Below are 23,642 nucleotides of genomic sequence, written 5' to 3'. Positions count from 1 at the left end.
TATTTCAATGCTGCCTAACAACCTGTTTAGCTGTCAGAGGTCAAAGGACCCTTTGAAAATGGCCACGACAGTTTTTCCTCGCTAAAATTTAGCATAACTTTGGAGCGTTATTTAACCTCCTTCATGACAAGCTAACGTTTCCTTAGGTTTTGTAGTTTCATATGAAACCAGTATTTATCTATCTAGCTTTAAAACTGAGCCCGCTACGACCTAAAAATCTCATTAAAGAAATTAGTGGCGTTAACACGTTGTTATTATCACATTAACTTTGACAGCCTTAGTATTTTTATATCACGAATGGTGACGTCTGCACTTTGCAACAAGGAGTTTAGTTAAAACTCTCATCTGAAAGAACTTGTTATGAGGTCAAGAGCAGACACTGACATTATCTGGAATCAAGAGCAAGTACGGCATCAAACCACAGCCTGATAAAACGTTTATCAGATCTCTCTGATACTGAAGTTCCATATAAAGAAATAAGAGCCAGCCCTTCTCTGTTCTTGCTGAGATAGATATTCTACAAAACTGCATCCTCGTAAAAATCCTAAAAGGGCTCCTATCTCTTATCGCTCTAGAAAAGATCTGCACCAGGCGTCCAGTTTATTATGGTGATTTCATTCATCACAGGCGGAGAACACTCACCCCAAAGCAGCAGTACACAGTGGAGACGAACATGACGGCCGTCAGGATGACGAGACAGGTGACGAAGAAGCCGATCATCAGGCTGGAGCTGCAGACGACACAGTCAGGATGTCATTATATTTCATATCGGGTTTATTTCTGGCTGCGTCTCTGTTTGTTTCGAGGAAGGTAATAACACTGACATTAGTTTCAAGGCAAGCAGATTAAAGAATGAGAGGTGGTGAGGAGACGAGGAAGGAGGGACTCTGAGGTATTAAGACAGGAATAAAAGATGAGAGGGGAGTGGTGGGATGAAAGGAACAAGGAGAAAGGTTAATAAAGAGACGGACTAAAGAAGATCGATACTGAGAGATGGGCAGAGAGAAAAGTCTGAGTGCAGGAGAGATTAAAGAAGAAGGAGGGTTTGCCTCCAGACAAAATCTGTGAGAGCTCTTTGAATCTGGCTTCAATGACACCGATTTAGATTTGATATTCTCTTTTAAACCTCATCTGTTCAGCTTTTCCACTTTTATAATAGAGAATAGAACTGGCTATAGATGCTGTAAGGACTAAAGCAACGTGCAGGAGTTCTGAAGACTAAAGGTGCACACTGAACAGATTAGCCACAGTTTAAAGAGAATCTCAAGGATGTATAACAAACTGATTATGTAACTAATCAGGCTGATCACATTTACTGTTTGTTGTTATAACTACGAAAAGTAATGCACTGTAATTCGTATATATATCCCACGTACTGTATAATCCACGTAATCGTGAACCAGGAAGTTTAAAGAGCGTGAAGCGCCGCGTAGGGAGGAGGTGGATGGATGGGTGAGTCACACAACATCTGGACTCAAGTTACGCCACTCCCAGAGTTATTTTAACCCACACCGCCATCTTTTCCTAAACCTGAGTAGTTTAGTTTCCTAAAACTAACTAACTATTTTTGTTTCTTGACATATTATCTTTTTTTTTACAGCGTTTTTACGACATACTATACTATGACTTGTTTTCCTTAAAACTTTCGACATACTATACAATGAATTTTTTTTTTCATAACATTTTCTGTCATACTACACTTGACTTTTTTTCATGACATTTATCGACAAACTATACTATGACTTTTTTCCGTTAACATTTTCGACATACGGCCATGACTTTTTTTTCATTAAATTTTTCGACATACTATACTATGACTTTAAAAAAAAAAAAAAAATTCGACATACTATACTATGACTTTTTTTTCATAGAATATTTCGACATACAATATTTTCGTGAAAATTTACGACATTATACTATGACTTTAGTTCGTGAAATTTTTTCGACATACTATGACTTTTTTTTTTACATATCCTACTATGACGTCTTGACATATTTCGACACACTATGCTATGACTTTTTTTGGTGAAAATGTTCGACGTACTATACTATGACTTTTTTGTCATTACTATTACTTTTTCGAGATATTTTTGGACATACTATTCTATGACTATTTTCGTGAAATTATTTTCGACAAACTATATGATGACTTTTTTCATAAAATATTTTTGAAATACTATACTTTGACTTTTTTTTGTGAAAGTTTTCAACATGCACAAATGTCATATTAAATCATTCTATTTCCTCATTCACAACATCTCTTACTAAAAGGCAGGACAAGGCTATATATACCTACACAAATATACTATGAACTGTGCTTATCTTCGACCTATGACTTTCTTTTGTGAAAATTTTCGACATATTATACTATGACTTTTTGGTCATTCCATTTTTCGACAGCCAGCTCAGGAAGCTCAACCTGCCTGGGAACCAGCAGCAGAGAAAGTCTTTGGTGCCAGCCTGCCCTCCATCCAGGACTTGTACATCTCCGAAATCCAAAAACAGGCAGGAAGCTACACAGCAGACCTTTCACACCGCGGACTCAACCTTCAGGTTCTCCCCTTTAGTAGATGCTAAAGAACACTGTACGCCAAAACAACCAAACTCATATTTTGTAATATGTACATCATCTGTCACTGTCAAAATGAATCCTACTAACTGTATATACAGTATATAGACATCTTTACATGTACATACTGTTCATACCCGTCTAGTCCGTGTATAGCCATTCAGTATTTATTTCTTTGCACTATTTGTTTGCAGCTTACAAAACACTTGACTTGTATTGAGACGTTTTATTTAATTTCTTGTTTTATTGTTGGTCATTTATACCACTATTTTGTCACTCCTTGTGTACATAACAGTACTGTCAATACCTTGTCATTATTTGTCCAGCTTTCTTGTTCCTAGCTGTTATTTATATTCCTGTGAAAGTAGATTGAGAGAGATTCATAAAACCAGACTAAAACTCCTTGTATGTTCATATTTTAATAAATCTGATTCTGATGACTATTTTTATGATTTTTTTTGGCATCTTTCTTTACAAACTATACTATGACTTTTTTATAATATCTTTCTGGACAAATTATACTATGAATTTTTTTCATAAAATTTTCGACATACTATACTATGAGTTTTTTCCGTGAACATTTTCGACATACGACTATGACTTTTTCTCATAAAGTTTTTTGGACATACTATACTATGACTTTTTTCCCTTAAAATCTTTGACATACTATAATATGATTTTTTTTTCATGAAATCTTTCAAAATACTTTTTTTCAAAAATTTTTTGGACATACTATAATATGCCTATTTGTTCATATATTTTCAACATACTTTACTATGACTTTTTTTCATGAAATTTTTCGACATACTATACTATGAATTTTGTTTTTCATAAAAATTTTCGACATATACTATACTATGACTTTTTTCCGTGAACATTTTTCGACATACTATCCTATGACTTTTTTTCAATTTTTTTCCCGACATACTAAAATATGACTTTTTTTTCATAAAATTTTTAACATACTATAATATGACTTGGTAAAACAACAGTAATGACACAAGTGTCTTCTGAGGAGCCAAATAACTGTCACCCAATTTTTGAATAACACAAATTTGAGTCGGTCATGGGGGGGGGCATATTTCAGTGAGGGGATGAAGAATTTAAACAAATCTTTGGCGTAGTATTTCAAAGTGTTGACTCACGATGGCACAATGACGATCTGGATGAAGCAGATGAAGAGAAAGACGAGGGAGGCGCAGGCCACGTAAGCCCCGAACCTGGAGTCCACCTGTTTGGAGTACTGTAAGAGGGAACGAGGAGGACAATGACAGAATTTAAACATTTTTACATCACACTTTTCCTTTCTGCCCCTCTGTAAGTAAAAAAATAAAAAATAAAATTAGCCCAAAAATGTGCAAAAATTAAGACTTGACTTTTGGCTTTTCTTGTAAATTTGTGGACTGTATTCTTAAAATAATATGGCTTTATAATTGAAATAACTATTGTACAGGTAAAAATGCCATGAAAAAGTTAAAGTATAGTATGTCATAAAAATGTTGTAAAAACAGTTAAAATATAGTTTGTCATAAAAATTTTGTTAAAAAAAGTTATAGTATAGTATGTCATAAAATGTTGTAAAAAAAGTTAAAATATAGTATGTCATAAAATTTTTGTAAAAAAAGTTAAAATATAGTATGTCATAAAATGTTGAAAAAAGTTAAAATATAGTATGTCATAAAATGTTGAAAAAAGTTAAAATATAGTATGTCATAAAATGTTGAAAAAAGTTAAAATATAGTATGTCATAAAATGTTGAAAAAAGTTAAAATATAGCAGGTCATAAAAATGTTGTTAAAAAAAGTGAAAGTATAGTATGTCAAAGATTTTGTAAAAAAAATTAAAGTATAGTATGTCATAAAATGTTGAAAAAAGTCATACTATAGTCTGTCCTAAAAAAACGCCACAAAGAGTCATAGTATAGTATGTTGTCAAAAAATGTCATAAAAAGTCACAGTATAGTATATCATTAAAAATACTTCTTTATTCTCTAATACTCTGTATGACTCCTTCAAGATGTGTCTTGACTTGACAGTAGAAAGCAGAAACTTTAAAGACTCCAATTTTAAGATGGTAAAATCCCAGAACAATCAAAACTAAATAACACAAGACAAGAGGTCGATATTATTCATCATTACAATAAATTATTAGTTCTGTTATTTAAAAAAAACGTAGATGCATTTCTAGGCGGCTCAGTGAGCCCCCTGAACCAACGCACCATGATTTCTTGAAGAAATGACGATTATGTAACATGTTGAAATATTGAATGTATTTGCTCACTCAATAAAAAAGATTGTAACAAAAAAAAATCATGTTTATATATTATTTAGTTTTGGATCAGGTGAACTAACAGATTGTGAGATAATTGAGAATATCTAAAACCCTGTTTAATTATCTAAAAAATAAATAAATCAACATCAGAGACCTTAAAGAGAGGTTGTTTTTCTCATTTCATTTAATTTGACATATGACAGACTTGATACTCTATTTGCCCCATAAGTCTTAATAACAGCTCTGCATATAGTTCCTGGAGTGCTTCGAGGCTCAGACAGCTGGTAGCTGTGTATTACTGTTGTTTTCTTGTCTGCTATCAGACTGAGGATCTATAGGATGACGAGGCTGCGTATGAGTCCAGGTACTGAAGGCTGAGATGATCTCATCCTCAGCAAGCTGCAGGCTCACATAAAGTCCTTCTGATCTGCTACTGAGTCTTCACTTCTGAACGCTTTTACCGTGACAGGAAGAAAAGTGATTGAAACTTTAAAAAGCAGGATTCAACTACTTTTTCCCAGAACTCTTTCTGCAACGACCCGAGCTCTAACCTTTCTTGTCGGCCTGTCCTTCACTGTCTGAAGCAGTCTTCCTCTTCCCTTTAGTGGCCGTCTCTCCCCTTTTTAAACCCCACTTCCTTCCTTTCTCCGTTATACTTTGCTTTTGACCGACTTCCTCGAGGGACAGAAAAGAGCGAGCCGGAGGAGAGCTTTTTGCACGGGGAAGATTGCTTGTCACGGCCAATTATTTGCTGCTATATTGGCAGTGTGTGTCACTACGTGTGTGTCCCAATGTGTGTGTCCCTATGTGTGTGTGTGTGTGTGCTAACCTTTTTCTCCAGGTCAGGCTCTCTGAAGGTGAGCAGAAACTTCTTGACGTGTTCGGAGCGCAGGCGGTCGATGCTGCGTGCGTCGATGGCTCGGCCCAGGAACTCGTCCACCTCGTCCTCTGGGTTCAGGTTCTCCTGCGTGTTTCTGAAATTGAAATGCCTGCATGACACAAGATGAGACCAGGTGACATCCACATGTCAGGACGACTGGCTCTGCAGATGTCACTGCAGCAAAAAAAAACTGCAACCGGAGCAGCCAATTCCCTTAAATGATGTGTAATTGTCGTATGGTCACCCTGACAACCTGCCCCGAGGTGCAGTTACATTTAGCTAATCATACGCAAAGTGAAAAGGTGTAATTGACCTAAAAACACCGTCGCTCCCGTCGGTCTCAAAAGACTCTGACGAGCCGGTTCCTTTAGGACTAATCAAAGAATCTGCAAAACGGAAAATCACTTACAGTGATTGAGATTCTGCGGCCTCGTTGACGAGCGCTAATCAGCTGATGGAGATGTCACGCTCCTGTGATCACAGTGATTACGCTACTGTGTGTGTGTGTGTGTGTGTGTGTGTGTGTGTGTGTGTGTGTGTGTGTGTGTGAGGCATTTTACTGTCTGTTCCTCAAAAGAATGTTGTTGATGTGAAGCCCCAGTGAGAGCAGGGTGAATGAATGAATGCGACAGCACTTAGAGAACATGCATGTGGTGTAATGAGATCTTGATCTGTCAATTGTCACTTCACTTGGATGTTTGACCATCACTGTGCAGTGTCAGTCCAATATTCTCTGTCTTTTAGCTCCGTTTTTGGTCTCCACCATCTCCTGAGGGAAATATCTGTCTCTTTCCTACCAGCTGCCATCTCCCCGTACAACCAGTCCTGTCCAGTTAGGACACGGTGGTCTGAAGCCTCACAGTTTCTCCCTAACAGATTAAAGACTAATACAAACATTCTCACCCTGGACACCTTTTCTCTCACATTTAAATGATCTGACCCAAAAGTACACTCGTTTTTAATTAATACTTTTTTGCACTACTTGCACTATGTCTACCTCATAGCATTACACATATACTGTCTATACAGTAAAAATATACTCAGATTTTATATTGCTAAATTTTGTTGTTTATTGCTATTTTTGTATATTGCTAAATTTTGTTTATTGTTAATTATTGTATATTGCTAAGTGTTGTATATTGTAAAATTTTGTTTATTGCAAAATGTTGTATATTGCTAAGTTTTGTATACATCTAAATTTTGTATATTGCTATGTTTTGCTTGTTAGTTTTGTCTATTGCTAAATTGTAATTACTGCTAAATTTTGTATATTGCTAATTTAAGTTTATTGCTAAGTTTTGCATATTGCTCAGATTTGTATGTTAAATTTTGTTTATTGCTAAATTGTGTATATTGCTATGTTTTGTATATTGATTAATCTTGTTTATTACTCATTTTGTATATTGCTAAGTTTTTCATACATCTACATTTTGTTTATTGCAATGTTTTGTATATTGCTAAATTGTGTATATTGCAAAATGTTGTATATTGCTCAGATTTGTATATTTTGTTTATTGCTAAATTGTGTATATTGCCAAGTTTTGTATACGTCTACATTTTATATATTGCAAAATTTTGTATATTGCTAAGTTTTGTATATTGCTAAATTTTGTATATTGCTAAGTTTTGTATATTGCTAAATTTTGTATATTGCTAAGTTTTGTGTATTGCTAAATTTTGTATATTGCCAAGTTTTGTATATTGCTAAATTCTGTGTATTGTTAAGTTTTGTATATTTTTAAGTTTTGTATATTGCAAAAGTTTGTACATTGTTAAGTTTTGTATATTGTTAAGTTTTGTATATTGTTAAGTTTGTATATTGCTAAATTTAGTTTTCAATAAACCAAAAACATTGCAGTTCTCACCTTAACCCCTAAACCATGGGGGGTGCCCCCAGATGAAAGACTCAAAATCTTAATCCTTGGCAAATAAAGCCATAATATCATGTTAAAGAAGGTTGTTTTGTATCAGTGAAAGAGTCTTTCTTCACTCCTGAATCATCTTCCTGGAGTCGTGGTTAACATTCAGGGTACGATACTGGTCAGAGAGGATTCTCGGAGTCTAATCCCTCATAAACTCCTCATAAATATGGACTCAATATGTGACTGCTGGCTGCACCAGACCACTCAGCTGTACAGACACATTTCCAGGCTAAGCTGTGATATTGTATCTGGCGATGCTTTCTAACAGAGCATGATAAAAAACGCAGCGTGTACTTCCTGTCAGTCTGTGTGCTGTAGCCCGGAGCGGAGGCTGTCAGCGTGGACGCTCCGGCTCAGCGTGATGTCAGAACAAACGCACAGATACAGAACAGATTGGGAGGAAGAGAGGAGGAGGAGGACAACTTCTTTAGAAATGACTGCAGTTCTTTGATCACTGACCGCCTTCGGGGGCTAAACTTCCCCTCCTCTGTCTTTATATTCTGGAGGAGACAGTCGCTGCACCACTTTATGAGCCGACAGTGGATGATATCATCTTTGAGTTTAGACAAAAAGAAACACTTTCCAAAGACGCTAAATCACTTTGTGCCCACGTATGTGGCTGCATTGCTTACAAAAGCTGCTAAATTATAATAATCTGTCAACACTAATAGTGTCAGAAATCATGGCAACAGATGGCAGACACAGAAACTGCATCAACAAAAGAGATCTCAAGCTCAAACTAGCAAACGAAAAAATGCTAAGTGAAGCTTAAAGGTACTATATGTATCTTTCAGAGAATCCCTGTTATTAATAACACCAACGGCTGTAAATATGTGAAAACTGAACTAAAAAACAGCTATGTGTAGAGGGGCTAAAAGCATGAAAAAACATTCAGAAATATGTGAAAGATATCGGAAAAAATTCTGAAAATTATTAGTAAAATATGTGAAAAATATCCAAAAATTATTAGTAAAATATGTGAAAAATATCCAAAAAGTATTAGTAAAATATGTGAAAAATATCCAAAAAGTATTAGTAAAATATGTGAAAAATATCCAAAAAGTATTAATAAAATATGTGAAAAATATCCAAAAATTATTAGTAAAATATGTGAAAAATATCCAAAAAGTATTAGTAAAATATGTGAAAAATATCCAAAAAGTATTAATAAAATATGTGAAAAATATCCAAAAATTAGCAAAATATCCAAAAATTATTAGTAAAATATGTGAAAAATATCCAAAAATTATTAGTAAAATATATGAAAAATATCCAAAAAGTATTAATAAAATATGTGAAAAATATCCAAAAATTAGCAAAATATCCAAAAATTATTAGTAAAATATGTGAAAAATATCCAAAAATTAGCAAAATATCCAAAAATTATTAGTAAAATATGTGAAAAATATCCAAAAATTAGCAAAATATCCAAAAATTATTAGTAAAATATGTGAAAAATATCCAAAAATCATTAGTAAAATATCTGAAAAATATCCAAAAATTACTAGTAAAATATGTGAAAAATATCTGAAAATTATAAGTAAAATATGTGAAGAAATATAAAAAAATATTGGAATAATGTCCGAAAAATGTGTAAAATATCTTTAACGCATTATGCAATTGTTCTTTCGGAGGTTGAAGCGGGCTCATCATATGAAACTATGTCTAACCTAACACCCGACTCCGTTACAGTCGTAGACGTCCTGCAACTCAAAGTAATTCATTCTGACTTTCCACTGTTCATTAACGGCGTCAATTACATTTCCTTTCAGGGCTCATGTTTGTTATTGATTTGGCTCATTGATTCTTTCTTTCTCAGTTCTTTTCAGGGACCAGATTCATTCAGACAGGACGAAAGGGAAGACACAATAATGTGGAGATGCAGTCACTACTCACTTGTCTTTGGGGTCCTCAAAGCCCTGAAAGACAGAAAAGAGAGACAGAAAAGTGAATTAGGATATGGAGATTAACCTCTTTTACCTGACAAACCTGGTACCCGGTAAGTGTACTGTCCAAACAATGTTTAAAGTCATAACTTTACGAGAAAAAAAAAGTTGTAATATTACAAGAAAAGTCATAACTTTACGAGAGAAAAAGAACATAACACGTAAAATTACTACTTAATAATATTATGACTTTATTATCAGAATACTACGACTTTTTTTTCTCGTAAACTTCTGACTTTATTCTTGTAATATTATGACTTTATTCTGGAAATCTCAGATTTATTTTTTTCCTCAATTTGGCCCTAATATTCCGTCGTACCGTCGTACCGTAGACCTACAACAATGATAAATAAAAAGCCACTGGAAAGGAGCTGAAGAGCTGCAGGTTGCTGACCTCTGACCTCTGACCTAGGAGAACCACATCTTCCAGCACCCTAGAAGATTAAAGCTTCTAGTGTTCAAACAGTCTGATAGCAAACTTTATTTTGACCTGTTTCAAACCAGGCTGGTCCCACTTTTTTTACTTTACCCCTAATAATCAATAACAAAACTGGCACAGGTTTATGAATCTCAAGTGACAGAATATGATGTTGTTGTTTTTAAATCGATTAAGTAAATTATGAAGCGATGATGCTAAACGATTACCGCTCCCAGCTTCTCAAATATGACAATTTGCTGCTTTTCTCTGTTTAATCTCTTTGTAAATTTAATTATTCTGACTGTTGTCTGGACTAAATAAGCGATTTGAAGCTCACTCTGAGCTCTGGAAAACTGTGATGAGCATTTCTAATTTTATAGACAATAAGGGATAATTAGTAAATGATGAACAATAGACAGAAGGAGTTCTATTAGTTCAGCTCAGCAGTGATGGCCACACAGTTTAAAGCTGAATTATACATCTACACTAAATGATTTAGACAACATTTAGTTTTGATGGTGCTATAACGTCTATTGAACCGCTGCAACAAATCACTTTAATCTCCTACATGTCTTTTTTTTTCTAAATTAAAAACTGAGTTAAAGAGCTTCAGCCCACCAATCATCCCTCAGACGACACATCAGCTGGTTCAATACAATAATAATAACTGTCAAATTCAATGCTGGCACCGTAATTTTAAAAGCTAACTGTTTCCTGGAAGTCTAATGACATAATAACTAGGCTGAGAAAATGAAATAAAACAGGAGGGATGGAGGGAAAGGTTCCCCGTGGCTGCAGGGAAAAAACAATCAAGCAGGTGTCTGATAGAAAAGGAGAGATATTTGCGTCAAACTGGGCTGAAGATCGGCAGCGCTCTATTCTCATCTCAGCCCGCCTCAGCTCTGCACAGCAGGAGACAAAGAACGTGGTCAACACGCAATTATAACGACAAGTACTGGAAGATAAAGGGAGATGAGAAATAGACAAATATGACGATTTCCACTTGTTAGTTTTGCTTTTTCTTTTCCCAAAATGCACTTGAGTAAGAGTGGAAAGCATCGAGGTTCATAAGTGAACATGAAGAGGAACGGACAAAAGTCCACGGAAATGCTCCCGAAGCCGAAGCCGAAGCCGAAGCCGAAGCCGAAGCCGAAGCCGAAGCCGCTCCCACGTTTGCCACGACACTCCCAAGATCCCCCCCCGACAAACCCAAAGGGGAACGCCGCTTCAGCTTACCAGGAAAACTCTGCACCATCACACTAAACACGCACACGAGAACCCGCACATGTCACCCGGTCCACCTGCTACCAGCAGAACCAAAACCCGGCACCAGGAACTAAATCTCTCCCTACCAACTACAAGGTAAGAACCAAAGCTACAAAACGTATATTCTAAACCACATACAAAACTCCACAAATCAACTTACCCTGCTAAACCTGCCATATTATTTGTCATAGCCCGGCCCGTGGGAGATGACAAAAACAGGAACGGACACAAAATGCCAAATAATATAAAGTATTTATTATAACAAATAATATAAAATGAGAATCAAATTTAGTTTTGGAGTGTGTTAGTCAGTGAAATCAGTAGTGTCAATGTGGGCGTGCTTCAATAAGGTAGTTTGAGGTGTTGTGAAGTAAAAAGTCCAACAGAAGCTAAGCAAAGTAAAAGTGCCGCAGGCAGCCGGCAAGGAGAGAGAGAGAGAGAGAGAGCGACGCACGGGAAGCCGGGCTTTTAGATCCGGTAGAGCACCGAGCACCGGGCCCAGGTGCTCCACATCTGCCAGGGATTTAAATCAGCTCCTTAAACACAGCACATCACTAATACATCACACCTCTGCAGACAAGCAGGGGCCGTCACAAAAGTCAGCTGAGTTTTCCTGCTGAAACGTGCTGAAGTCGATTATTCTCTAAGTTTGTTACGTTGTACGTCTGTTTTATTATTATGTGGTGCAATGATTTAAATTCAATAATTGTCAATTGCTTTCAGTCTTATAATAAGTAATAATAATAACCTTACAGTAACAAACATCTTTACATAATCACACATGTCCTTGGACAATATTTTGTACATTCCTGTGCAAAACTCTTCATTTTTTAAACACATTTTTTTATTGTAAATGTTTTTTATTTTACTTATGTTTCTTTGCTGTGTGCAGTATTTGCTTTAGTCTTTTATTTCCTCTTAATATGTTTATTGTTATGCACCAAACACCAAGACAAATTCCTTGTATTTGAAAACCTACTTGGCAATAAACCTGATGCTGATTCTGTAATACAATGAAGTGAGCTACTGCGTCTCTCTAACTCCCTCTTCTGGACAAACACACCAATGTCAACGCTGGAGAAGCACAGCTGGATTCTACATGCAAAGACTGCAACTAACAATTACTTTCATTATCCATCAATGACTTGTGAATCTATAACCTTGTCAGAAAACATTGATAAACATTGTTATGTCTCCTATTCTAAAATAGTGTGTTTGAATATTTCTGCATACTGGGGGACCTAAACAGTCTTAAATTACATAAATTGGGTCTCACTGTAAAGCTGAGACTCTGGTGGATCCAATGAGCCCAACTGTATTCATGTGTGATGATGTTAGTCCCCATAGGAGACTTGACCTCACTGTATGAAATGACCTGTGGTGACCTCTAGGATAATCACAGCCTCATGAAACTTTACAGCCACAAACTAGAGACCTAGAGCATTCAGAGGATGGATGGATCAGACTAGAGACCTAGAGCATTCAGAGGATGGATGGATCAAACTAGAGACCTAGAGCATTCAGAGGATGGATGGATCAAACTAGAGACCTAGAGCATTCAGAGGATGGATGGATCAGACTAGAGACCTAGAGCATTCAGAGGATGGATGGATCAGACTAGAGACCTAGAGCATTCAGAGGATGACTGGATCAGACTAGAGACCTAGAGCATTCAGAGGATGGATGGCTTTCCTAGCTAGATTGACAATAAGGGGGTTTCTGAGCAGTTCACTCTGTCCTCTCATCTTCTCAACATATGAGAGCAGTAAACAGCAGTAAAGGAAAGTACACGTGTAAACTGGTACTCATAAGTCATTCACAGTCCACCGCTCGGCTCCATCTGTATCTGGATGGAGGGAACGATGGAGAGTATCCATCATGAAACCGCTACCTGCCTCCCGTTTGGATAAAGAGTCTTTCTCACGCCCTCTGTGCGTCTTTGACTCCTCTCTCGCTACGACGAGCTTTATCTCCGGAGCTCGCCGGGTGATTAATGAGCAGTACGGAGAGAGAGAGAGGGAGAGAGGGAGTGATGGGCAGGAGGAGAATAGAGGCTGGAGGATGGAGGAAAGGCTGAACGGTGGCAAATAAAGTTGACGTCAGAAACGTTAATGTTTCTGCAAACTTGTGAAGGGGGTCCGCGAGTCAGAGCGTGCACACACAGACACTTTGGTGACACACTTGTCTGATATAAGACAAACAAAGAGAAACCACCAGAGCCGCTGACATGTTGTCAGGACCAGTAATTGAATGTACTCATCCAGGATGACAGCAGATAAGCCTGTAGTTTTTCTTTAGCAGTCTCAGCTGTAGTGGTTCAGCTTCCACTGTCAGAAAGGTCAAATCAGTTTCTTTGGTTCTGTGTTACTGTGGTCGGAGTTTCAGTAGGTGGCAATCTTTCCTTCCTTTGTTCAGGCTGTTTAACAGAACAGTGGGGCTGCTACAGAGCCCCCTGGGGGTCACGTCAAAATATACAAACTAATTATCATATCAAAATGTGGAAATAATATAAATCACATCATATAAAAATAACATAAAAAGTCGTAGTATAGTATGTCATAAAACAATTATGAAAAATGTCATAGTATAATATGCCATTAAGAATTCATTGTATATTATGTCATACAAATTCTATCTAAAAAGTCGTGATATATATAAAACAATAATATAAAAAATATAAAAAAAAGTCATGGTATGTCATAAAAAAATACTGAAAAGAAAAGTAAAAATGTAAAAAACAAAAGTCATAGTATAGTATGTCATAAAAAGCCATAAAAAAGTAATATTATTGTATGTCATAAAATATTTAAATAGTCATTGTATAATTTAACATAAAAAGTCAAAAAGTCATAAAAAGTCATTAAAAATCCATATTATATTAAGTCATAAAAAAGTAATACAAAATATTTATAAAGTCAAAATATAGTATGTCATAAAAAATTATAAAAAATGTCATAGTATAATGTGCCATTACAAATTCATAGTATATTATGTCATACAAATTCTATCTAAAAAGTCGTGATATATATAAAACAATAATATAAAAAATATCAAACAAGTCATGGTATGTCATAAAAAAATACTGAAAAGAAAAGTATAGTATGTCAAAAAAATATTTAAAAAGTCAGAGTATAATATGTCATAATAAAAAAAAGGTCATATTATTGTATATCAATATGTAAAAAAATGACATATAAAACGGCATAAAAAATCCATATTACATTATGTCATAAAAAAGTAATACAAAATATTTATAAAGTCTTAGTATAGTATGTCATAAAAAAAAGTCATAAAAAATTCATAGTAATATAGTAAGTCATACAAAATGTATAAAACAGTCATATTATAGTATATCTTTTGATAAACAGCAATGTAAAAGTAAAACTTGTACAGCACTGTGCACGTGGCCTGGACTTCCTCACATTCTTCCCCATAATAGATTCACTGAGAGATGGTGGGTGGACTGGGAATAAACAAGAAACCACGTGTGTGTGCGTGTGTGTGCGTGTGTGTGTGTGTGTGTGTGTGTGAGTCACTGTTTGCAGCGTTGCCTCAGCAGAGAGAGCTACAGCACGTAAATATAAATGAATCTCAGTATGGTCCCATCACTCTGCTGCTGCTGCTGCTGCTGCTGCTGCTGCATGTCAGGCTCTTCCTCCCAGGAGAGGTTCAAGTTCAGTTTAGGACCAACACTTTGTCGTGGTACTCGCTTCATGGCGGCCGCCTACATGCATCGCTGTTGTCTCCCTGAGAGCTCCTGAGAGCCTCTCAGGGCCGAGGTGAGGTGTGAGAGGCGGAGTGTGCCATGAAGGGCCATCGGCGCCGCTGCTTATCAGGACCGCAGATCAAAGGATTATGGGTATTAACAATGTGTCGGCTTCATCACCAAATGAGGGCTGAGATATAAGATACTGTTACCTGGCTGTGGCTCTCTAATAATACAGATAACAGAGGGGTCAGGACACCGTTTAACTGTTGAACTCACCATCCTCTTCATCTCCTTGGAGACCTGGTTGCCTCCCAGGTGGTTGTAGAAGGGCCGGTCGGTCCAGTGGCCGCTGTTGTGGGTGACGGAGTTGGTCCTCTGTCGGTTCATCTTGGCGATCATCGCCTTTTCCTCTTTCTGTAAGAAATAAAGATGCAGAAACGGGCCTCATACTGTGAGAAGTATTAATACATATGCTCAGGGACAGTTCTGCTTCTGGTGTTAAAAGATGGTTTCTGATGATGCTATCTGTAACTCTCTGATATCAGAACCACACACTGGCTCTAGGATGTATTTTAGAAATAAAAAAAGGAACCAGAATAATTAGACGACACAATCTTCCTTCTGTGTGAGAGCGTGAGGAAGATATCACTTCACATGACATGCTATCTATAGTCGCAGCTTGTGACGCCGCTGCAGGACAAAAGACGGCTGATAAAGGCAGTCCAGTCATAAACAAACCGGAGCTCATGAAGCGAAGCGGAGATGAACCCGCTCCTCTCTCAGAGAAACACAGTTCACATGGGACAGAACGGCCCGTTGTAAACAACCATATATACAGTATGTGTTTCAAACAGATAGCTCCATCAGGAGCAGCACTTTAGTTTTGGTTATGATGATGATGATGCATCAAAATGTTCTTCGCTTCAGAATAATTCGACGCCCACACAGAGACGGTCTCAGAGGATTACAGTGGATTTACATTGGGTTATTTCAGGCCTTAATAAACATCTACCATCAGCCTTCAGCTTCAGAGTTAAAGATGCCATACACATGTCTGAACATGGTTAAGGCTCATTGTTTTTCACTTTTTTGTTATTTTAACCAATAAATACACTGATTTTACACATATTCTATGTTGTTTAGGTTGTGTTGCCGGCTGCTAGTGGGCGCCTATCAGCACATTTTATAATAAACTGGGTCAAGCAGTGAAAGAAAAGAAGAGTTTAGTAGAAACAGCTTCTGTTTATGATGTGAATCTGATCCTGAAAGTTATTAAAAACTAATAAATGGTGAAACTCCAGAAGGCTTCAGTGTCACTGGTATTTAAAGAATGATATTTTTAGTTTCATTGTATTCACGCTAGGGCTGTCAAAGTTAACGTGATAATAACACCTTAACGCGGATCCATTTTAACGTATTAACAAAACTTGAGATTTTTAGGTTGTAGCGGCTCAGTTTTAAAGCTAGAGTGAAGATACTGATATCATATGAGACTAGAAAACCTGATGAATCCATCGGTACCAACCAAGTCATATTAGCAAAGGGGTCCCTTGACCTCTGACCTCCAGATCAGTGAATGTAAATGGGTTCTATGGGTACCCACGAGTCTCCTCTTTACAGACATGCCCACTTTATGATAATCACATGCAGTTTGGGGCAAGTCATAGTCAAGTCAGCACACTGACACACTGACAGCTGTTGTTCTCTGTTGGGCTGCAGTTTGCCATGTTATGATTGGAGCATATTGTTTTATGCTAAATGCAGTACCTGTGAGGGTTTCTGGATCAATATCTGTCATTGTTTTGTGTTGTTAATTGATTTACAATAATAATTAAAGCTGCAAGCAGCTAAAAACGGCCCCTCGCACCTTCCCGCGCGTCGGGGTTACTGGTTACAAGCCGCTGGTGGACGTGGCCAGGCACAGTGAAACCAGAACTTTGTTGAGTCCAATAATGCCTCCCACAAGACTCTACGACAAACGGTTCAAGAGATATGAAAGAGGGCGTGGCTGAATGTTAGGGACGGGGATACACTTAACCAATGAAACAGGAACTATCTGGTGAGTACAATAATACCTTCCAGAAGACTCTACGACAAACGCTTCATGAGTAATGAAGGGGGCGTTGCTAACGTGTAGGAAGCGGGGCTATGAGTCTATATTGGCATGAAAATGACCTCAGGACTTATATTCATCAGGTGGACAGAATCATGACTCTCATGGGATAAACATGTTGAACTGTATAATGTCTGCTAACATAGCAGCCACAACTTCATGAGGTGATAATATGTCCGTGCTGTGTGTCTGTCAGCTTGTTGTGGACTTCTTCTGCCCCCTAGTGGCTAAAAACCAATGAATGCAGCTTTAAATAAAGCAAAGATAAGAAGACCTGGTGTATCTTGTCATGTGTGCACTCTGGCCCTGGAGCGTACCCGTTTCTGACTGCAGCCCACAATGAGGTAGGTTTCTATGTTGTGCTTCTTCAGGTAGCCGTTTCTTTCTCCTCCTGCTCCATCCTCCACGTCGTAGTCCCCGTTCAGATAATTCAGAGTGGCCTTGGTGATATGGATACGCCTGAAAGACACCCAAATAGATCTTCATTATTCAGATTCATCTAAACAGACTGGTTAGTAGTTGACTATAACTGCAGACACGTACCCGGCTTGGCCGCCAGCCTCCATCTGATTGGCCAGTGTGACGTCATTGGACCAGACGTCAAACTGCCACTTCCTGAGTCCCAGCACGCCACAGTGCACCCTGCCGCTGTGGATACCCACTCGCATGTTCACGTTCACCCCCGTCACCTCACGGACCAGCCTGCACAAATATTAAACATTAGAAATGATGGTGAAGTGACAAAGTTACTAATCTGTAAAGGTATTGTTTCTAACATCTTTGGTGATGCATGCTGACTGCTGTGGTAGAGATCACTGGTGAATCAGAGTTTTTATGATGTTACTTAACAAGATTTATTGTTGATTACGTTTCTATGGGTGGCATCAGTAAATAAATGATCATCTTATGTTCATGAAGTGATGTGTTTTCCTGAAGTAGAAGACGTGTATGTAAGTCTGGATCAGTAATATCCTCCACTGTGTTGGACGACTGAAGGGACATGGCGGCGATCAACCTTCATTTATTAAGGAATCGCCAACGCTCAGGTTCAGGTAAGATCACTAAATAATTATTAGACATGTGTATAAAACAAACGTTTGTTTAACAAGAGATGAATGCAGACGAACTCGTCAAAATCACAATCCAAACATACGTCAGATTGTGTTGAAGTCTACGAGATCTTCTGTTTTCTGTCCGTACCCGTACGGGCCGGTCTGATGTATACAGACTAGATTACTATTCTGAGCAGCATAAGCAGGTACAGATAACAGACAGATAGATGGATGGATTCATAGAGAAGCAGATCAGCTGCAACGGCTTAGAAATTTGGAGCACTGTTGGAAAATATAAGAGACATGGCAGACCCTTTGGGGACGACAATCACTGCATCAGCCTCCAGTCTTGAACTGTAACCTCAACTTATTGTGAAGAAGAGTGGAAGCACCAGAAGTATTTGGATGTACAACAGAAAAGTATTCCTATAAATACTGATGTTATCTAATACTATTCCCACGGCTAATAATAATAATAATAATAATAATAATAATAATAGTTATAATCAAAACTGCATCTGGAAATCACCCATTGAACAGTTTTCCCACCGACTGACCCGCTACTGAAGCAGACTGGAGACGAGAGCTTCTATTACTGTTTTAAAACAAAACACAACAATGTTTTTCATATTCTCTTAGGTCTCCTACATATGAAATAGATTCTTAAATAAAAACATTTTATAGTAAAAGTGGTTAAATTGACAGATATTGTGACCCCATAAATAAAATAAATGCAAAATAAAGCCAGGCTGAATGGGAGGTCATGCACCTAAACTCATGTAATGTCATAAAGTAAGCTCTGATTGAGACCAAATTTGGTGTGATGGTGACCAGGGGGTTCCTCTACATGTGTGAGGAAACAGAATGTGAATATGGGCTCAATCAGAGCTTACTTTATGAAATGACATGAGTTTAGGTGCATGATCTCCCATTCGGCCTGGCTTTATTTTGCATTTCTTTTTGTGGTCTTCCTCGAGCCTGATATGTGTGAACATGAGCTACTCTCTCTCTCAAAGCCAGAAACCAGAGAAGGAAGTCCCCCCCCCCGCCTCCTTTAACCATCGATGCCCTGTTAAACCGTGCGGTGGACTTACGAGATGGCCTCTATCATGTCCATCCCCATCTCCACGCAGCAGTGGGCGTGGTCGGCCCTGGCCTCCGGCAGCCCAGACACGCAGTAGTAGCAGTCTCCCAGGATCTTGATCCGCAGACAGTGGTTCTCCTGTCAGGAAACAACAACTCACTGGATAAGTAACCAACTCATAAACTAAAAGCAGAGTTTACATTTACTTTAACATGACTTCCCTTGGATACAGTAAACTGTACAGCTTGTTCTATTCACACGCCACAGGTTCATTCATGCTTCTATATCACAGGCTGTCGGTGGTAGGTGGGGGGGTGGTAGGACCCCTGGGACCTGGAGTTTATAGCGTGTGTGTGCTTGTGTATTTGTGTTTTATAGGACTATTGTATGTACTGAAATAAAGATGCCTTCTACCAACCAAAACCACACAACAGCAACGTCGTCACTGTCAATGTGTAAAACAAAGCGAAGCGCAAGTAGCCTCAACTCCCAAAATCAGAGTGCAGAGCGGTGTTCAGAAAGTGAAGGATTCAGGTTGTAAGAACAGAAGTTAAACCACTGAAACAGCAGAATGGCCACATGTTATTGATTTACTTCCCTTTTGCATTTTAGCCTTTTCACGTTTCATCTGTACGCCACGCAAACGTCCGCAGTTATGGTTCGTGTCAACCGGGGCGTATTTTTATCGTGAGCGATCGCCTCTCTTCCCAACATTGGACGCTTCATGAGCCGCCACTAGACACAACACACTCGGCACCTGATTGGACGAACGCTTTCCCTCCGTGGGGCTGCTGCTTCCAGCTTTCAAACTGGAAACAATATCGTGGCTCGTTTTGGAAACTTTCTTCTCTTATAATCCCAAAAATAGTTCACCGAAATGTGTTTCTGGAATCATTTGAGGCAAGAAATAAGCCATGCAGTTGATGAATCTGTCTTTATTTTGGATCGACAACGTTTAGTTTAAGAGATTCTAAGGAGTTTCCAGAGGCGGCGGGTTGAGTCGGACGCCCGTGATTTGCATAAAGTAGACTAGACCTCAACTTCATGCAAATGAGGAGCTGGCGTCGTGACGCCTAGTCTCTCGAATCGCGACGCCACGCTACCAGAATGCATTGCACGGCTGCTTACATACATGTAGACAATGAATGGGAAGCGTGGAAAGGACGGATCCTGTGGACACGTACCATTAGGTTTATGCAAGAAAACCCACTTAGTTCTGGTAAAACGTCGTGGCAGGGCTTCAAATAAGCAAGTAAACTAACTGCTGAGAAGAGAGGACTGTGTATTCGCAGCGATGAAACGCTGTTACATGGACAGGGAAAGCAGGATTTCTACAATCTCAGCATTGATTTCACACATTACGCCGGAGAACTCAAAGACCTCTCGGCGAGCATGAGGGGCGACCGTACTGTGATATAGTTTGTGTGGATCTGCAGGGCTTCGGAGAACACGGCGTCTCATGATAGCCACCTGAGTGTCTCTCCGGCAGCACATGGCTCTGGGGAAATACAAAAAGACCAACTGTATGAAGAGCACAGGCAGTGTGTGTGTGTGTGTGTGTGTGTGTGTGTGTGTGTACAGATACAAGCACATCTGGCACGGACATAAAAGTGTCAGTAGCAACGTTTGTGCTTTCTAATGCCATTACGCCGGCTTCACTCATAAACACACGGAGCATTAGCTGGACAAACAATGACAAAGAAAACATCAATATTCATGAATGTGCTGTTTATGAAGCTGTGGTTCAGATTATTGGACATGTGCTATAAACACGTGTGGCTGCTGGATATCGATGGCAGATAGGAAGCACATATTCAGGAGCTCTGTGTGCAAATGTCTGGATTTATGCTGGCATTCACATTATAACTGTATTTCCGCTGTCTTTAAGATGCTAAGAGTGACGATATCTGTTTTTAAATTTAGAAATTATTGAAATAAGGACCTAATAAAGCAAAGGCGTGTGTTTAAAGGAACAGTGTGTAACATTTAGGGGGATTTATTGGCAGTTTTCATTTGTGTATTATCACCTGATAATAAGAATTGTTGTGTTTTCGTTAGCTTAAGTGGTGGACACACTGCCCGCGTGAGACGTGCGTCTATTTTATAGAATAGAAGGCTCGCCTATTTTACATGCGAGCCGCTCGCGTCTCGGCTGCGTGTCTCAGCAGCAACAGACAGTGAAGGTGATCTATTGACAGTATATGAACATCATATCAGCTACATAATACAGTTTACATATCTGGACATCTGTAGAATATGTCACAGACAGTGAAGGTGATCTAGTGACTGTATATTAACTTTATACCAGCAAGACTTTACTACAGTTTCCAGGTCTATCTGTAGAATATGTTACGGAGATGAAAAAAAGTAAAGACTTATTTTTAAATCAACACTTCCTGCTTTCATTTCAAAATAAAAGCCCTCAGGCGTTTTTTCTATAGACAGAATCCCTTCATTTTTTAACACAAGGCCTTTATTCTGAAATATGTGCGGGACAGTGATGTGGAACAAGCAGTGACTTGGAAAGCATCATAAATGAATACAGTACAGAGTTTTAATTGTGGATTATTACTATTATTTACTAATTACCACACGTTTCTGAACCTTTCTCTGTCTAAAATAAATATAAATTATATTTATCATGAAGATAAATGGCCATTAAAAGGCAAGCTCTATGCAGAAAGAAAGGGCTGACAGCAGCAGCAGATACACAGCTGACAGGTAGCAGACACGCAGCCGACAAGCGTCTAGTGTGAACACCAGACTCCTGTATCACGCAGCCACCACGCGACGCAGACGCCACGTGCTCCTGATGCGGGTAGTGTGCCCACGGCTTTAGAATGAGCCGTTTATATCGACATATGGAGCGGGTCCTCTTCACGGTGTCCAACTTAGAGAACACCTGACTTGTATATAGTCAATTTATTTCTTATTTTATTGTTGGTCATCGGTGCATTTTACTGTATATATATTTATATATCATTATATATAATAATATATCTGTATTTATATATCACATTCCTGTCTTTTCTTTACCTTTATTTATCCAGCTGTGTTGTCCTTGCTCCCCTAGCTGTTATTTATATTTCTGTGTAAGTACATTGTACTGTACGTGTACGTGCACACGTACTTGGCCAATAATGATTGTGACCCCTCTGATTTTTTGGTCGCGTTTCAACAAATGAATGCTGAGAAACAGAAGGTGTTTTGTAAGCAGTGAAGTCTTAATGTCTGATTACACTCCTGAAGGATAAGAACTAGTTTATGGATTATTAAGCATTATATTATCAGTGTTTCAATACCAGATATTCAGACAGTTGAGGTGCTATAAATACCACAAACACCTCAAGGTCTTCTTTGACATGCAGTTACTGTACTGCTCAGCTTTTCCTCCTCTAGTTAAGCACAGGAACTTGAAAAAGAGCCGTGCTCCTCTAGCCCTCCTCTAATCCTCCTCTAGTGCTCCTCTAGTCCTCGCCTAATCCTCCTCTAGTCCTCCTCTAGCCCTCCTCTAGTCCTCCTCTAATCCTCGCCTAGTCCTCCTCTAGTGCTCCTCTAGTCCTCGTCTAGTCCTCCTCTAGCTCTCCTCCTGTCCTCCTCTAGTCCTCCTAAACGCCTGTACGTAGAGGATACATGTGAGTGATTGCGTTCTTACCGCTGCCAGCTTGTCGAAGCGGGCGAAGAGTTCGTTAAGAGTCATCACCAGCTCCTGCGCCGTGCACTGAGACGCCAGGCTGGTGAAACCCTTGATGTCTGCGAATAAGATGCTGCAGAAACACAAAGACAAGACAAACACAGTTCAACGTTATTCATGCTCTCAGTTCAGTAATAACTAGTTAATAACCCTCTACACTGCAGTCTTCATCTCTGATACCTGTACGGTTCACCTGGTGAGGCTGCAGACGGACAGGTGAGCACACACTTCCTGTCACCTGCCACCAGTGAGCTCTAACAGGAAGGTGGAACTCAACTTAAGATGGAATTATGCTTCTCCTTTTTTAAACTTTTTTACATTTTTTAAATTCTTTATATTATCTACAAAGCAATTTTTTTCAGACAAACCTTTCTTCTGCCTTTTTTGGAAATTTTTCGGACATTTAATCGTCCATATGTCGGACTTTTCTTCTGACTTTTCTTCTGACTTTTCTTCTGACTTTTCTTCTGACTTTTCTTCGGCCTTTCTTCGGCCTTTCCTCTGTTCTTTTTCTGCCATTTTTTCAGATTTTTTTCGGACATATGTCGGACTTTTCTTCTGACTTTTTTGGGATATTTTTTTAAATTCCCTCCAGGTGTTCCTGAGATATTGCGTTCATAAGAATAGTCCGGAGGGATGGATAATCCAAAAACATAAGGCCTTCGGTCCTGGATGACGCCAGCAAGGAGGCATAAAAAAAACTAATGTCACAACTCTT

General features: G+C 38.4%; 1 protein-coding gene across 2 annotated transcripts in view; it reads right to left on the bottom strand.

Moving 5' to 3' along the window:
- Positions 1-23,642, bottom strand: part of adcy5 (adenylate cyclase 5) — a 97,278-nt gene that overhangs the window by 9,740 nt on the left and 63,896 nt on the right. The window contains exons 4-12 of one of the 2 annotated variants that reach the window (XM_074657910.1): positions 22,886-22,997; positions 19,241-19,368; positions 17,638-17,796; positions 17,412-17,553; positions 15,258-15,395; positions 9,539-9,561; positions 5,670-5,814; positions 3,715-3,812; positions 643-730 (exon numbers count right to left, since the gene is read on the bottom strand). In XM_074657910.1, coding sequence (XP_074514011.1) covers positions 643-730; positions 3,715-3,812; positions 5,670-5,814; positions 9,539-9,561; positions 15,258-15,395; positions 17,412-17,553; positions 17,638-17,796; positions 19,241-19,368; positions 22,886-22,997 — 1,033 coding nt within the window. Of the gene's footprint in view, positions 1-642; positions 731-3,714; positions 3,813-5,669; positions 5,830-9,538; positions 9,562-15,257; positions 15,396-17,411; positions 17,554-17,637; positions 17,797-19,240; positions 19,369-22,885; positions 22,998-23,642 lie in introns of both variants that reach the window. The other variant, XM_074657909.1, reaches the window with a different exon arrangement.

The sequence above is a fragment of the Sebastes fasciatus genome, chromosome 14, assembly GCF_043250625.1.
Source record: "Sebastes fasciatus isolate fSebFas1 chromosome 14, fSebFas1.pri, whole genome shotgun sequence".
Classification (NCBI taxonomy): Eukaryota; Metazoa; Chordata; class Actinopteri; order Perciformes; family Sebastidae; genus Sebastes; species Sebastes fasciatus.
The sequence above is the reverse complement of the archived record's forward strand: the minus strand, read 5'-3'. Positions and strand labels throughout refer to the sequence as shown.